The 18188-nt window shown below is 40.3% G+C and overlaps 1 protein-coding gene across 1 annotated transcript in view; it reads left to right on the plus strand.

The window, feature by feature from the left end:
* TRHDE (thyrotropin-releasing hormone degrading enzyme) overlaps window positions 1-18188 on the plus strand; it is a 213789-nt gene that overhangs the window by 124181 nt on the left and 71420 nt on the right. Inside the window, exon 9 of the mRNA XM_010561962.1 lies at window positions 16531-16596. Coding sequence (XP_010560264.1) covers window positions 16531-16596 — 66 coding nt within the window. The remainder of the gene's footprint in view (window positions 1-16530; window positions 16597-18188) is intronic.

An 18188-nucleotide genomic window follows, 5' to 3' on the forward strand; every position in this document is an offset into this window, starting at 1 on the left:
AACCTTCCTACCCTCCAGCAGATCAACACTCCCGCCCAGCTTGGTGTCCTGTGCAAACTCACTGAGGGTGCACTCGATCCCCTCGTCCGGGTCGTTGATAAAGATATTAAACAGAACTGGACCCAGTACTGAGCCCTGGGGAACACCACTTGTGACCTGCCACCAACTGGATTTAACTCCATTCGCCACCACTCTTTGGGCCCAGCCATCCAGCCAGTTTTTTCCCCAGCAAAGTACACCCGTCCCAGCCATGAGCACGGGCCTGATCACCTGGTTGTCCTGTACGTGCCATGTGATGGTGCTCAGGATGATCTGCTCCATAACCTTCCCCGGCACCGAGGTCAGACTGACAGCCCTGTAGTTCCCCGGATCCTCCTTCCAGCCCTTCTTGTAGGTGGGTGTCACATTTGCTAACCTCCAGTCAGATGGGACCTCCCCGGTTAGCCAGGACTGCTGATAAATGATGGAAAGTGACTTGGTGAGCACTTCTGCCAGCTCCCTCAGTACCCTTGGGTGGATCCCATCCAGCCCCATAGACCTGTGTGTGTTTAGGTGGTGTAGCAGGTCGCTAACCCTTTCCCCTTGGATTATGGGATTCATTCTGCTCCTCTTCCCTGTCTTCCAGCTCAGGGGGCTGGGTACCCCCAGAAGAGCTGGTCGTCTTATTAAAGACTGAGGCAAGGAAGGCATAAAGTACCTCAGCCTTTTCCTCATCCTTTGTCATTATGTTTCCCCCCCACATCCAATAAAGGATGGAGATTCTCCTTAGCCCTCGTTTTGTTGCTAAGGTATTTATAGAAACATTTTTTATTGTCTTTTACAGCAGTAGCCAGATCAAGTTCTAGTGGGTTTTGGCCCTTCTAATTTTCTCTCTGCATAACCTCGCAACATCCTTGCAGTCCTCCTGAGTTGCCCACCCCTTCTTCCAAAGGTCATAAACTCTGCTTTTGTCCTGAGTTCCAGCCAAAACTCTCTGTTAGACCAGGCTGGACTTCCTGCTGGCTTGTCTTTCGGCACATGGGGACGACCTGCTCCTGCGCATTTAAGATTTCCTTCTTGAAGGATGTCCAGCCTTCCTGGACTCCTTTGCCCTTCAGGACTGCCTCCCAAGGGACTCGGTCAACCAGACTCCTAAACAGCCCAAAGTTTGCCCTCTGGAATTCCAAGGTAGCAGTTCTGGTGACCCCTCTCCTTACTTCTCCAAGAATCAAAAAACTATCATTTCGTGATCGCGATCCCCAAGATGGCCTCCAACCACCACATCACCCACAAGTACTTCTCTTTTTGCAAACAGCAGGTCCAGCGGGGCCCCTTCCCTCATTGGCTCCCTCACCAGCTGTGTCAGGAGATTATCTTCTACACATTCCAGGAACCTCCGAGACTGTTTCCTCTCTGCTGTATTGTATTTCCAGTATTAATATTATTTCAGTTCTTTTTAGTGTATTAGGTATGTCCTTAAGTGTTTCACAGATGATAAAAAAAGAGTATTCCTGTAGTCTTATTACACTGGCATAAACCAAAATGAGTAGCCCTTTATTTGTGTCCGCATTGAGTGGTTGTGGTTTCGTTGAAATCAAGGTATGATACATCATGTAATTAAGAGCTACAGAATTAGAGAGGCTACAACAAATATGCTAACCTTTGGGTAAGGAGAGGAAAAGGTAAGGTTTAGAGCAAGAAGCAAATGGGATAGCTACCTTTTTTGTTTGTTACCACTTTTTTCTTAATCTAATTACATGCTATCACCTGGCAGGTCAACTTTTTGAAGAGCAAATCAAGATAGCTTGGGGGAGAAAAATCCCTTATATGTCAAAGAAAACAATCAATGGTGTTAAAAAGAAGAAAAAAGTTGATGAAGGAGAGTGGGGCTCTTAATTGGATGTTCTGTAACAACGAATAAGAGCTGAAGCAAATGTACAAGGGTGCACATGATCCCTAACAGTTCAGCAAACCGTTCTGTTGAGGACTCTGCAGGGAGGTAAAATTGTAGTAGAGATGCTCAGTTTTACAGCGTAGATGGCTTTGGAGAGATTCGTATCTGTCAAGAATAACTGGCCTGTTCCTATCACAGCAAATACACTGTGAAAGACCCTTGGATTATAGTGTGGAAGTTCCACAATAGAACTGCAGCCAAGAGACTACCTAGTGAAGGTATGATTTTCTGGAAGCCCTTCAAAGACATAAGATGTCTTGAATCGTGTGACATTTTCAGGCAGAAGATGTAGTAACAAAGACAGAACTTTCTCACTGTTTTCACATAGCACTCCATAGACAAAACCAAAAAAGAACATATTTGTATTGGCTGTAATGAATAATTCAATAATGACAGTAATAGCCACAGCTGGTCACACTTGCATACGAGAAAGTCACAGCTATTATTTTTGTAGAAAATGTCTAATAAACCCTTCCGTCTCACAGTAGGTGATTTCTTTCTTTTTAAAAGTCCTGACATCTTTCATGATGTGCAAAGTTTCTTATGCTCTAGGGAAATTCAAGAGGTGCACGTCACTGAATGCCAATACTCTTCTTCCAAAGTGGTGTTGCTTTTCAGTCAAAAAGCCATTAATCAGCTAGGACAGCAATTAGAGTATGAAGAGCCTTGGTCAGCACCACTTGCTCTGATTATGTTTCTGAACTGCATAGATGGTAGAGGAAGAAGCCATAAGTTGGCCTTATCATTCAGTCATCACTCAGGGTAGTAATATGCAATATAATATTAGATTTGTGTGAGATTTTCATCTGTAGGCTGTTGTTCCTAATCTGTGTGCTTGAAACAGATGGTTGCTTACATGACTGGTGTCACTGTATTACATTTCGTGGAAGGTTTTACTGCTTTATGGCAAGGCACCTCTTCAAGTTATCAGTGGGGTTTTTTTCATATTAAATATAGAGAGAAAGCCCAGTGATTTGAAGGTCTGGTACTTAGATGTGTGTAGAGGCACCTCCAGCTCTGTAACGAGACATTTCTGCACTGGTTTATTTAAAATTTTCTTATATTTGGTTTGATTATTTTGGAGCCTCATCTCTGTTACTGTACGTTTGTCAACACTGCATTTCATTTGCCGTGTGGCAGCTCATTGATCACATGGATCTGTATCCTTTTGAACTTCACTTGCTGCTTATGTATGTGTTCATCACTCACTCTGATTTAGTGCATCATCAGCAGTTTGAATTAGTTACTGTAGGAATCTCTGCTTCTGTGATAAATTAACTGCTTTTGTACTTTAGGCTTCACATTGTACATTTGGAAGAAGAATTTCCATACAGTGCTTTGGATATACACTGTCTTTTTTGGTGCTGTTGAGTGGCCACTGTATTGAAACAAATTGGTCAACCTTTCAGAGGAGCTGTCTGGGGAAATGTGACATGCAGGCTGTTAAATACAGCAAGGTTCAGATTTCAATCACTTTTTACTATCATAAAGCTGGCTAGTTAGACTTTCTTTCATCCACACTGCTTAGTATTTCCTGCTTTTTAGACACCTCTGTGCATGCCTGTGTTCTGTTTGAATTGTGGCAGTCAATGTGAAACCCTATCAGAAACTTTCTAGGTGTAAAATAAAGCTCTACTGTGCTGTTTTCCATGTTGTTTGCCACTTCTGTCCAAGAATCTAGTAGTACAAGAAATGTATTCATCTATTTCCACAGTATTATTTTATAATCTGTTTTTTACATAGTATATTAAACAGGTTTCACTGTAGCCATTTTATCATACCTATTTATTATATCTTTGTTCCCAATTCACAACAGTTAGCTGTATGCTGCGCAAAATGAGATGTCATTAGAGACTTCTTAATAGAGTTTTCTGTAAAACGAAAAAAAATCAGGCACTTTAGGGTCAGGCTCAGTGAAGCAATGAGCTGTGATGCTGTCCCTGGATCAACAGTGCACATGAAACTATCTGGGGTCTTTGTTCAGTGGGAGGATGTAACTTTTGCCATCCGGCAGGAGTGTCTTTACAACTGGAGTATCTCTGGTGTTGCACTTGGTGCATTTAGTAGGTGTTGAGTAAAGTACTTTTCAGCTAATTCTGCACCCATCTTCTCTGGTTTAGAAGAGCACAGAGTGTATGACCTTGGTGAACATCAAAGTATCACCATGGGCATACTGGCTATGACCTGTCCTTAAGTTAGTTGCTACTGATCCCTTTATTTTTTAAACTGCCTCACTTCTACTGACAGTTGTCAACAAGATAACTTGAGCATGTTAAAAGCAGGACATAGGAAGTCATAGGAAATCTCATAGGAGCTGACATCACTGTTTTCTACGCTGCATGTCATATGAGATTGATAACATCTTTTGCCTTTTCTGGCCCCTCAGCATTTCTCATGCTTCTAACTTACATCACTCTGGATTTTAGGTTTATATTTGTTAAATTAATTCAGTGTTATGGACTTTTTCTGTAGCTTTTTCCACCATGACTTAAGTAGGTCAGTAAAAGTTTACATGAGAAACTTCTGTAAGTTGCAGTGTCACAGTATTTTTTTCCTTTGAAAGTGTTAAGAGATGTACAGCACAGTAAGGGCCAGACTTGGATATCACTGCCAAAAAGGGAAGTCCTTCCTCTAGCTCTAAGAGGATTTGAGTATACTCTGTGTATAGCAAAATGCTTCTGTTTAAGGAAAAAATGTGATTAAAGATGCATAATTTAAATGTATGGTTATTGAGAAATGCTAAAGCTAATTTTATATTTGCATTCTTTTCCTTTTTTTGTACACACCGTAACCAGGATTTTTAATTATGCAATTGCCCAGTGTTTTCTACATAGGACAATGTCTGGTTCAATTCACAAAGTGGACCATGCTAACTGAATTGTCCTTCTATTCAATAGTTTTGTATGCTTCTAATTAGCTTTGTAGCCCCAGTTCCTAACTGCTGCATGCACTTTTCTTAAATGCCATCCAGTATGGTATCAGAGCGCATCACCAACAGTTAGTGAACTAGTAAACCTCATAGGGAGGGAGGGGGTGGTGCTAGCCTCAATTTTATAAATAGAGATGTAGGCCCACAGAAAATTAAGTTAAAATTTGCACAAGTGTGGAGTAGGCAATATGAGACGCCCAGTGCAGCACTTCTCCCTCCCATGTGTCTCAGCACTTACGGATTGGAAGAGTTTATGTGTTCGAAGCACAGCTTCCACTGGCTTCGTCATCAGGTGTGAGCACCCAGCGTGGCTGCAGCTCAGCCTCTAGGGACACCAAGGTGGGCCTCCAGAAAACATTGATCATACAATTAATGTTGCTTTAAATAAACCAATGAAAGTAGAGTGCCAGCACATTTGGGAGGAAATTGGACCAATGTGATTAAAATAAAAGATATCCAAGAAATTTGGATAACTATTTTGAAACCCAAGAAGATGTTCTGTCAAAGTATTTATCATTATAAACTATTTCAGATATTCAGAACAGACTTCACATCGGGTTCAGTCACAGCGTCCAGCTCTGCCACAGATCAGACCATGGGGCCGGACATAATGCACCTGCAATTAGAGCAGCCACCCGTCATGACTGCTGGTGGGTTTTGCCTGATATAACACAGGTGCTGTGCAGAGAGAGCTTCTTCCTAAAATGTAGCATTAGCAGAATATTCCTGTTGGGTTATATTAAATTAACTCCTTTCCCTTCTGTCTGCTCTGGTTTTTGTCCCTGGAGCGTTTGGATCAGACTGTCGGGGACTGCGGAGAGAAGGGACACACGGGCTCTTCGCTTTCTGCTGCAGGGCCCTGACTCCCTCTGAGCTTAAGCAGCCGTGAGCCGTCGGTACGGGGAGGGAGAGGGACTCTCTAGCTGCTAGGGCACCTCAGGTTGATCAATGGGAGGAAAAAGTTCCTGAAACAAGATGACTTTCCTTCTGACCTTTAGACCTGTGCTCCAGTGCATGGGGATGGCAGAGCTTGTCAAAGGACAGAGTGACAAGAAAAGGTAAAATGTGATATTTTCCCATACTTTCTGGTGTTGACTGAAATTTTGGAGAAGGATTGAGTCTGAGATGGACTTTCTGAAGGTAAGATTTCAGCTCAAACAGTTGCATTTTGGCCACATTGGAGGTCGCAGCAGGGAGAGTTACGAAAAGCGGTAACGGCAGGTACTGCTGAACCTCAGCAGCCGGCGGTGTCCCCAGTGCCACGTTCAGAGCAAGGTTACGGTCAGTGTCGCCTTCATTAGGAGGAAATTGTGCTGTCCTTCAGCTAGGATAAAATGTTGCTTTATTGCTCCATTGCTAAAGCTTCTTACAAAAAGAAAAACAATTAGTATACAGACAATTTACTTAAGTTTGTTTCCTCAGAAGAGGATTGCCCTTTATGACAATGCTACGATCAGTCACGTTACAGATACCACGTACGTATTCACGTGGCATGCTTTCAGTGAGCTTCTCTTATTTTGTTGCATGTGAAATTCAGTTATGAATCTTTTTCTCCATTTTTATTATAGAAATTGTTAAGAGGAAGAATGGTAGGTATGAATTCTCAGATAATGTCAGTGGTCTGAGCAGCTATTTAAGAAAATGTTTTCTTTTGGAATAAAATTATACTGTTTCCCTGACAGGAGCTCAGTGGCAACCTCGCCTCTGTTGCTATGAGGCAGCACAATGGACTTCCCAGGGCGCTGGAAGTACACGTTTTGTGTGCGATTCTGCCATCCTCGTGCAATCAAAATTTCCATTAGCTCTTTAGAAGTCAGTGGGGATATTTCCAGCACAAAGACTGTAGGATTGAACTCCTAGTTAACACTTAATACATGTCCGAAATGAAATAAATCTACTTCTGTACAGCCCAGTGGAGGACATTCAGAGAAAAGCTGAATCCCTACTGGATAAACCAGGCTGTCATCAAAACTTTCTCCTTCTCCCTCTCCTCCTCCCACCTCTTCCTTTCTCTGCATATATTTAAAGTTCAGTTACTGTAGCAAGGTAGACACAGTAGTATATAGCCAGATGTAAATGCTAATGATTTTTAAGGTGTCTTCATTTTGCAAACTTAAATGCAGCTGTAGTGACTGTATTGTATGATGGTCTTTTGTGCCATGAGAAACATTTGCTCAATTGATACAAACAACAAATAACTTAAAAGCAAAGTCGAAGTTTCATGGTTACTGCTTTCCTGTCTGTTATTCATTGTTACTGTACAAATGTTGCAGGTCATTATGATCTAGACACAGTGACATGCGAATCATACTTACAATAAGTTTTCTCAAGTGATTTATGGTGACCTTTTCATAGTAAGTAGCATTAATTTCTTTCCAATTCTGGGGCTTCTATAGAAAAAAGTATTACAGAAAAGTACAGCAGAGATTTTTTGCCTGGTTAGCAATCCCTGGGCATAGTTCAAGTTAATGCAGTGGAATGAGCAGCCAACCTGTCACAATTAGCAGGTGCCATCCAAATATCTCTGGAAAACATTCCATCATTTTTTGTGTGCATTAAAAATATATTTATTGAGCAATATATGGTTTTAGGTTCAAATGTATTATACAACCAAACAAGGCAGAACTAAAATGAATGTACAAATTCAGTTAAATATATGCAGTTCAATTTCAAAGAGTACTTTATTTCTGTAAGATTTGTTCTTAGCTCAGTAGTTTAGTACCACTACCAAATAATACATCAAATACATTTTTCTTTAAAGCCAAGCTTAATATACTAGCAGGTGTCTCACTGCACAGCAGATACCATCAGACTGTGCTAGGCAATAACTCTGCAATCCTTCTAACTGTTCCCTTTAGACTTCGCGTGCAAACTGTTTTGCCACCAGACTGCAGTTGCTGTGTTTCAAAATGGAACCTTCTTCCTCTTCATGTTAATAGCTAATAGGTGAAGCTGAATTTTACAAGGGAAATAAACGTCTCCATTTAATAATTCTGATCTTTTAATAAAGATTCCCAGCAAAGCAGGATATATTTTAAAGTAGCTGGAAATTTGCCTAAGTACAAATTTTGAATCTGTTGTAGAAGCGCCATTCCCATGGATTCTCTGAGTTGCGATGCAGAAAGTGTATTAGTTGCAAAATTGCGTTTCTTACAGTGGCTTGAGGTTTGATTCTTTTCTCGTGTTGGAATGAAAATGACAGGGCCATATTGATTTCACTTGGGTTACTTCTTATTTACAGTAGTGGTCTCTTATCAACAAGAAGCAGGTAGAGCAAAGAACGCAGTCCCATTGACTTAAGGATGGCTCTTGCCTCCTCCTTTCTCTTACTGGTTTCTCTCGTGTCTCAGCCTGGACGGCGTGCTGATTGGGACAGGATGCAGGTCCTATCTGTATCCTCTAAAGGAATGTTACTCTTCCAACACTGTGGATGAGATACTTTCAACATTGCCCTAATTCTTCTCCTGCTGAAATCAATGCTAAAAATCCTATTGACCGATATAATGCCAGAAATATCAGTTCTGCTGATCTGATTATTGGTAGAGCGTATGGGAGTATTATGAATGACAAAGGAAAAAGGACAAAGTAAAATACTATAATCATGTGGCCTATTCAGCATCATTGGCTCTAGAGAAAATTAAGATTTATTTCCATATATGGTTCCAGTATCACTCTTCCTGATTAGTAGTTATAGCTTGCTGTTTGGATGTAATGATTTAATTGCAGATATGACATGTTGACAGTGGGTATTTTCCAGTTGCTGCTGATTGTGAGCATTGTATCACTATTGTGTGTGAAAAAAAATCTAAATATACCTTTTGAAAATAAAGGGCTGGAATTTCAGCTGGTGTACATTGATGGGATTCCACTGATTTTCTTCCCTAGGATTTTATGCATTGACTGAGATAGCAGCTCGAAGAGAAGGCAAAACACAGCTGAAGACAATACTTGCATGATGCCTCTGAAGTGTGTTGCGCACCTCTAAGGCTTTTTAAAACTTTGTTTTACCTATTTGTGAGTTTGAATCTAGAAATTAGCTAACAACTTCCTGATAGTGAACATTTTAAACACTGCTTTTCTGTGGTACCACAATAGAATTATTGGGAACATTGCAAGTGCTACTTGCTCTTAAGAATTTTTAATTGCTTAATGCAGCTAATGGTAAAAATACAGGCTGGACAAATTAGCAATTGAGAAAGCGTTATTGTATATGGAGCGGATAAATTAATTCTTTTGTGATATTATTTAAAGAAAAAGACAAAAAAAGATTTGGAGAAGATTAAAAAAAATTTAAAAAACCCCAGTCCTATCTGCCAGACCTGGACATCTCACAGGGACACCACTTTCAGGAAATGAAGAGACAGACAGAATTACTAATCACTTAAAATATGTTTGCCAATAAATTTCTATGTGGAAGAGATTCAACAGGTAGCTCCACTGGTATGTGTAGAATTATTTGAAATAAGGAGAAAAAAAATTATCTTTAGCAGCTATATTCTTTGGTTGTTCAGTGGTGTAAGATTCTAATTCAGAGTTGTATTTTTAATGCCAAGTAAACAAGGTTTAAGCTGTGTTTATACAGGGACGCACAAAAGTTCATTCAAAGTACCTGAAGGTGTGAATTGTGATTGGATTAGTTAAACGTCATTGTAGCCCCATATAGGCACTTTCAAAACTGAAGTTAACTGTTATTTCATTTACTTTAGTTCATGATAGTGTTTTCATTGTGACTTGAAGTCGTTCTGCATTTAGTCTACTTCAGTTCTGAATGACAGTGTCCATACATAAGGTTTAGCGAAGTTTAACTATTTCACTGTAAAACTTAGCTTGTTGATGAGGAACGATACCATCAACCGTTAGTCGAACATTTGAAAAGAACATTTGAGCATCGCTTTTAGAGAAATGCCCTTCAGAAGAATCTTTTTGTTTCCCTTAAATGTGATCCATTGATAATCTTTCTTTTAACTGTCTTCTGAAATCACCACTGTGTTTCTTTCTGTCTGGTCTCTTCCGTAATACTCGGCGCATACTTGGACAGGACACTGGCTTAGGAAACCACCCTTCTGTTTTCCTCAATGCTACCTCCAGCTGCTCGTTCCCATCCATGCATGGTGACCCAGCACCACTTCGTTTGTACTGGTGGAAGAGTTTGGGGTCCTTTTTGGTACCACCAAAGGGTCACCAAACTGTAGCTCAAGGGAGAAACAGGAATGCATGTGATGCCGTATCTGTATATAAAACAGATGTGACAATTTTAGTACTAGGTGGGGACTATCTATGCTGCAGGCATGGCCTTACACTCCTTATGTCCTTGCTGTTTCAGTATCATTTTGGGCTGTTTTTTGTTATTGTAGGTTGAAATGCTTTTTTAGTTAGTTTAATTCTTGGCTCATTGGCCAGTGAGTAACTTCATTTTTTGTTGGAGGAACACATTTTAGTGCAATAGTAGATTAAAGTATGGGAAGGATAGCAACATTTTTGATCCTCTGGTAGAACTCACTCATGAAAGTTAAAATATATTCCATGACTCTAGTATATTCTGTAGGTTGGCAGTTTCTGACAAGACTGCCTGGAAGCAGTTTCAGGCACTCTGAGTAAAACTGATGCAGAAGGTGAAGAAGTTGGCTTACTTGACTTGGCTTACTTGACCTGGAAAAATCAGTTTCCAAGGTTTTCCTTAGCTGGCTTTGCAGTACTGCTTTGATAAGTGGTCTGATCACAGCTGTGCTTTCAATCTGGAGGTAGCTCTGCAGCTTGACTTACTGGTACAAATGAATTCTGACACAAATAGAGTTAACCCCCATCTGGTTTGCCTTATACAATGCTTACCACGACCAATAACGTGAATTTACCTGCTGTTTATTTTGTACTCTGCTGCTTGTCGGACTGCCCAGCCAGGAGGGTGATCACTTCTCTTCCTTAACGCTCTTTCTCAAGGGTTAGTCTGTTGTACAGCTGAAAAATATGGCAAACCTAGTTGGCTGGTTTAGCTTTTCTATTCAGTAGTCTTCCTCTCTTACAGTAATCTTCACTTCTTTGTAGCTTGCTGGTAGTGCTTTACCACTGCTTCTCACTCCCTCTTGTTTGTCATTCACCATTGCAAACATATGCAGTACCTTCCTCCCTCTGACCCTTGCCCAAGCTTTTTTATTTGAATGTTAGGCAATGTCAAGATAATATGCGATAGCAACTTTGATGTTAGCAGTGTGAAGGAACGGGGAAAAAAAGGTGGCATGTTATAGTCAGTGAGTCAGCATCTGTCAGATGGTGTCTGGTGGCTTAAGGTTAAGTATACAAATTTCTGGGAAAAAAACCACGCTGGATTTGATAGCCAGAGCCTTAGAGCCTGATTTCCACCTGAACTAAATGTTTTTATTAGTAGCTCTAAATCTTCGGTGAGATACAGCAGTCATGTATAAAACTGTTCATCAAGAACATTTTGTAGGCTGAAGGGGGGAGGATGTGCACCCAGGAGTAGGAATGAAATACAAAAGAGGGAGGTAGAGGCAAGACTGCTGTTTCCTGAGCCCTGAGAAATAAGGGCATTCAGAGGAATGTAGCCACAAGAATTTGATGCCAAAATATTTTGCTGCTTTCTCCTTGCTCATCTTATATAGTGGAATTTCCCAGTTATGTTTAGGAGAAAAAGTAAGTTATCCAATGTTAATCTGTTTCAGATTTCAGCACCACTCGTATAAGTCGGGAGCTGTTCCTTCAGCCAACCGGTCAACTTCATACAGATAAACTAAGAAAGGAGTTTGGTCCTAGAATTGATGTTTCAGTTCCTGGTTATAGATCTGAAGTCTCCCCTGAAAGTAAGATACATGTTTGGAGACTTATTCCCCCTTTACACTTGTTTAACCTCTTTGCATTTATCAGTCACTGCCTTTTATTAGTTGTGAGTGTTACCATGTTTGGATGGTGATGTAGTTCATTTTTTTGAAACCAAGAGACTCAATCCCTAGCAGTACTGAGAGAACTAAGATTGCAAAGGGATGAAAGACTTTCTCCTTTTAAGTAATCTCCAATAAAAGGCCTGCAAGCTTAATCAATACAGCATTATCAAAAACTTCTTTCAAAATTGTTCGGCACTTTTCGCTGTACTCCTATTTCTACTACTGTTCAACTATCTGCTTCAGTATTCAAGTAATAAAATAATTCGAAAGCCTTGAGCCTTTTAATTTTTGGGGGGTGGATTAAGATTACTATTTGACAAAACATTATGTTATAGTCTAAATCTGTTGGGATTTTTTGCAAGATCTCAGGTTTTGATTGTGCGGTAATTGGACTGTTTTCATGGCATGACAGATTCTGGATTTATTTATTTATTTATTTGATGTTAAAAATTACTAAAAGTCATGTTGGAAAACCACACTGATTAAATTTTTTTTGTTGATAGAGGTGAAGGGATCATATTCCATTATTATTTTTGTCAAAGAGTGCCTTCATGTTTTAATGAAGACATTAAGAATATTACAAGAGGATACTTGCTGAAAATGTAAAACCAAATGACCATTTTTGTGCGTGTGTTTGATTAATTTTCATGCTGAGTGACACTGCACTAGGGTCTGTGAACTCTCTGCTTTCCCCATGACAATGAAAAAGTTTAGAGGCGGCATTACAGTGAAGGAGAAAGGGAGTTGCAGAAGACCACTCTTGAGTCTTGGGTTGTTAAAGAGGTTTTCATGCCATCTTTTCTCTTCACACATACTGTAGGGTTATAGCTGAAAGTCAGGAAGGTGGCTGAAACATGTCTTCATGCTCCAGCATACTCCAGTTGATGGAACAGCTTTTGTAGGTGATAGACTTGCGAGTTTCTGATGGGAAGCAGCCTTGCAGCCAGGTGGTTCTGGGCATATGTGTTTATGAGAAAGTGGCTTTAAGTCACTTTACCTCCTTTGGAGCTGTGCTGAGCGCAGCTTAGATTGAGGCAGCTGTGTTTTCAGTGTCATCCTCCTTTTCCGTTCTCTGGCTTGCATCTCTCTTCTGTTCGCTTTGGTTCTTTTCTGTTCAATGTAAAGGGGAAGGGGTGGCTAATACCCATGCCCTGGAGAATTACAGTGAATGGGAATGTGTCTTCTGCCCCTCTGCAAGCTACTTAAGACTTAGATATGGGTCCCCAGGAGGAAAAATGGATTATATTCCTGCGTGTTCCATCCTTAGAACAGACAAGCAGGGTATGTATAGATCTTTGGCTCCTATTTTAATGCTTCCTGGGATGTATTTGATGCTGATATGTATAAGCCTTTTCTCCTCCTTTTTGAGTGCCTGTCCGTGAAAGGTACTTCAAGAGAGGCTGATAATTTGGCAAACAAAGTTCAGACCCGGTCATGGTAACTCTAGCTAGCTTTGAAGTTAACAGCTTGGATGGTGGTATCAAAATGTAACTTTGCAGCACAGCTGGCAGTGGTTGGGTCTGGTGGTGTTCTCAGTATAAAACCAAGCTCTGGTATGAGGACACATACAATACAGGTCTGTAAAAGCATGAAAGGCTTGGGGAGAGTGAAGCAGGGAACAGTAGGGCACTGTGTCTTCTAGTGCCAGAACTGGGGAGCAGCAGATGAGACCAGCAGATGGGCAGATGTTTGAAACAGGTATCTTCACACAATGGACCACTGAAGTGGGAAATTGTCATGGTTTAACCCCAGCCAGCAACTAAGCCCCACACAGCTGCTTGCTCACTGCCCCCTCACCCCACAGTGAGATGGGGAGAGAATTGGGGAATAAAAAAAAGTAAAACTCGTGGGTTGAGATAAGAACAGTTTAATAGAACAGAAAGGAAGAAACTAATAATTATAGTAATAACAATAATAAAATGACAATAATAATAATAATGATAATAATAATAACAGAATTGGAATATACAAAACAAGTGATGCACAATGCAATTGCTCACCACTTGCAGACTGATGACCAGTTAGTTCCCTAGCAGTGATCTGCCCCCCACCCGAGGCCCAGTCCCCCCAGTTTATATACTGGGCATGATGTCACACGGTATGGAATACCCCTGTGGCCAGTTGGGGTCAGCTGTCCTGGCTGTGTCCCCTCCCAACTCCTTGTGCCCCTCCAGCCGTCTTGCTGCTGGGCATGAGAAGCTGAAAAACCCTTGACTTGGTATAAACAGGACTGAGCAACGACTGAAAACATCAGTGTGTTATCAACATTCTTCTCCTACTGAACCTAAAACATAATACTATACTGGCTACTAGAAAGAAAATTAACTCCATCCCAGCCAAAACCAGGACAGAAATGCTTTTTTTATAAGGTGTTGCAAATGCTAACCATTTATATGGGTTCAGAAAGCAACTGGCCAAATTCACAGAAGGTAACTACTAAATACAACGATACTAATCTGCTCAGGATTCCTTGTGCCATGAAGTGCTGGATGATGGGAGAGCATACTGGGGAAGTATCTATCACTGTATGCTTCTCCTGTTTTATACCCTTTCTAGGTGTCTGCTGCTGGTTATTGTTGAAAATGAGATACTGGTACATGAGGACATTTGATGGGACCTGGTTCAGTAACCTTTCGCTCTTGTGCCTCTAGAAAGTGCACTCAGATTTTGGATTGCATTGTAGATTTACTATTGGAAGCATATTTTGATGCACACTGTCACTTAGGACTGCTTTTTGTGTAGTATGGTTTTGATAACACTCCTAGTTTGATGCTATGTATATGGTCTCAATGCAACTTTTATGAAATAATGAAGAAATGGATGATCAAGTTGTATGGTACCAGGACTGTACTTGTATGTTCTTACTTCATTGTAAATGTTAAGATACCTTTTGTTTTCCTTTGTATGATCAACATGATAGATTGGAGGGTAATAAATTTTTAGCTGAGTGACAAGCCACATCTAAACCTCCCAATCTATGTGTTGGGAGAAAAAAACAAAAGAAAAGGGAAGAAGCATTTCACCTTTTTGCAGTCTTTCTGAACACAAAATGTAAAAGTCAAATATAATGTCTAATGCTAGATTGGTAAACAGGGTTATTGCCTGGATGGGGTAATCCTCAAGTTTTCCACCCATTTTATTTTGCTGTGTAATGATTCTGAAAGCAGCTCTCAGAAGGACCAAAGCATGCAGCATTTTCTAGTACCACTTAGAATGCACATGTGTATTTGTTGTTATTTATTTACCTCGTCCCACTTTTGTTTATTCCTATTTTAGCTTTTTAATTTGCAATTCAAGTTCTTTAGCTTTGAAAGCTATTGAATATTTCACTGTGCCTTAAATGATTCTGTATTTTTAGGCAAAATGGAAGCACAGTGTGCTATAGGTGCAGCCTATATAATACTGTCTTTTTTCCAAGTTAGTCTCATGACATTGTTAAGACTCGGCACTGCATTTACAGAGTCAGTGTTCTCATTTAGCCTTCCTAGCCTGTGATTAAATGGGAGTTGCTGCCTGTTCTACTATGAGTTGGCTGACAAAAGCTAAATCTGTCACAGGTGCTACAATTTGTGTATCAGAAAATTTGCTTTCCAAATACTAATTATTCCCAAAGTACCTTACTTCACACAAAGCATAGATAACAGAGTCAGCAAATTTGTCCCAGTTTTATCATTGTGCAGTAAATTAGGGTTTGTCTCCTACCATTGTGTAAAGTGAAGATGTTAGAAATTCAAATGCAGGAGAACCCATTGATTTACAACCTCTGATGTGTTTTTTCACTTAATTCTTTCAATCAAAATGCATGAAATGTATGTTATTCAAATTATCATTGCTGAATTTCACTTCTGTAATTGAATGAGCTGTTGTCCAGGGACATAGGATGGTGGGAAACTAACAGTGTTGTCTCTCCAGATGTTGTTAAAAATTGGAAGCGTTTTGTGTCTGAAGGGCCCAGACCTAACCTGGTCATATGCTTAAACTATTAATTTGGGAAGTTAATTTAATATGATGGTACCTTACCAGGAATTATCCTTCTAGTTGCTATGGGAGAAGAATGGACCCTCAGTCATTGAAACTGCAGCTGAATGAGTGAAAGCATTCAGTTTATAACCTCCTCAGAGTCTGTGAGTCACGTATGTCATGAAAACACACATGTAGTACCTGTGCACAGGCATGGAGTTGGGTTCCTGTGCCCCCTCTTCCACTGCTCCCTTTCATGGAGACCCTTCGTAATAACCTGTTACAGCCCCAGTTGCCCGTATGATGTATTTTAACATTGAAGCCCCAGGGTCTCCCTAGATAAGTTTGTAGTTCAGGTAGGCTATTGCTCAGTTAAATCTTTTGTAACAAATCTAGCTGTCGTCTGAGTGAGCAAATGTTTGACACTAGACGCAGAATGACCTGCTAAAATAGCAGCTGGAACTGTGTTTCAGCAGCTTCTCCTTTTGTTGCCGAGAATTACCTAGGAACCCCTTCTGAGATTAGACAAGTATTTTCAATGTATATTCAAAATATTTAGCTTATAGAGTGACTTACACAGAAAAGGAAGAGCATTAAATGCTGTAAATGAAATTTTTAGCAACAATTTTTGCATTATAAACTAGCTTAAGAAACTGTTTATTTACTCCCTTGATGAAAATGTTGTATATTTCTAGATTTCTGACAAATGCGAACACTGGTGTGATTTAACTTTTAATAGCAGTGATTCACAGCTCTAGTTGTTTGGTTTGTGTATAGTAATACTGATTTGTATTTTTATTTTGTTTCTGTAGGACTATTTAACCATTCACAAGTATGGCAATGCAGCCAGAAATGATCTCTGGAACACATTGTCAAAGGTAAAATGCTTTAATTTATTGCACTGAGGGAGAAGCAGGAATTTACTGTGGTATTTTTCTTGGTGAGGTTAGGAGTGAGTAGTGCATATTGAGATCTTCAGACCCCAGAGCAAATATAAAAATTGATGCAAAGAAATTCCATTTGATTTAACATAGTGGCAACATTAAAATATGTTTTTAGCAGCATTTCTATTCTTTGTTATGTTAGAATATATTTCCTTAACTGGGCTATGTCACTGATGTGCAGTAAAAGACACTTCATGGAATCTGCTATCATTGACTTTAGTGGCAGCACGCTGAGGCCCAGAAGCTGGAAAACACATGAAAGTGCTGAGCTTTGGCATTTATATCAGGTGTGTTTGGGATTTTGTATGGAGTTATGATTCGTGTGAAGGACAAAACTATCAAAGGTTTAAAGTTTGGTGTAAACAGATAACTATTTAGTGTAACATTTGCATCCTGTAGAGACTTATCGTTGCTATGTCCATGCTCCCTTTGGTCGCTACGCTCAAGCTTGGCTTGAGTTTCCAGAGCCCGGTCCAGGGATCTATAGGGGCAGAGTTTAATTTTCATAAAGTGAGCCAAGAATGCCTGAATTTCGTGCCTACAGAGCTAGTCTGGGCACTCCAGAATAAAGACAGAGTGCAAGGCAGTGTAGAGTACAGTCAGGGAGTTTTGGGCACAAGTACCAACTCAAGCCATGTGTAAACATGACAGTCTAGTTGTAACTGTTGACACTATAGCTAGGAGTCAGGTGGAGGTCAAGACATCTGCATTTACCTACACAAGCAGGTATATACATATAACTGGGTGTCCAAGCTCCAATTGTTGTCAATGAGGGCTGGATTCGGTTGCCTGCTCATAGACAACAATGTTTACCTTAATTTATCCTACCTGGCTTCCAGCTGCCACATGAGATAAGCATGCCTGCTGTAGGTCCACCAGTTCTGCAAGAATGTGTTGAATATTTCAGGACATCTCATTTGACACTTGGTGAGTAGGAACAAGTGGAGTCCCAGAAATCCAGACAATATAGTCAGCAGAGCGTAGAGAGCAATTCAGTTGACTAGCCACTACACAATTATTTTATAGTGAGCCTGAACCACCAACTGTTGACTAGGGACTTGAGGTAGTTGTTCAAATATAGGCAACTAGTGCCAGATTAGGTGCAGTAGGGCGTTCAAGACGTTCAGGTGGGTCTAATTGATTTGACACAAATTCTGTGGGGAATTCTGTACTCTTCTGGAGTGGTAGGTCAAGGTCAAATGACATTAGCCACCTATGTGTGGGCAACTGAACTGAGTCCTATGTCTGTACTGACTGCTAATGAGAGTTGAGACATGTAACATGCAGTCAGGCTCTTAAACCTGTGTCTTAATCTGAAGTTGAATGCCACTGCAAAAGTCTTTCTTGCTTCTCACCTGGTGTCTTCCTCTGTTAAAGCCTTTGGGACAGCTCTGGGTGATGGGAGGTCAGAGGGATGAATGTAGTCTTGAAAGAAGAGCAGAACCCACAGCTAATAAAATAGAACAAAAATGAGACTGTATTCTGGTCCATAACCACTACGGCTATACTGTATGCTCAAATCTATT

This window comes from Haliaeetus leucocephalus, unplaced genomic scaffold (assembly GCF_000737465.1).
Source record: "Haliaeetus leucocephalus isolate CR32 unplaced genomic scaffold, Haliaeetus_leucocephalus-4.0 Scaffold151, whole genome shotgun sequence".
Taxonomy (NCBI): Eukaryota; Metazoa; Chordata; class Aves; order Accipitriformes; family Accipitridae; genus Haliaeetus; species Haliaeetus leucocephalus.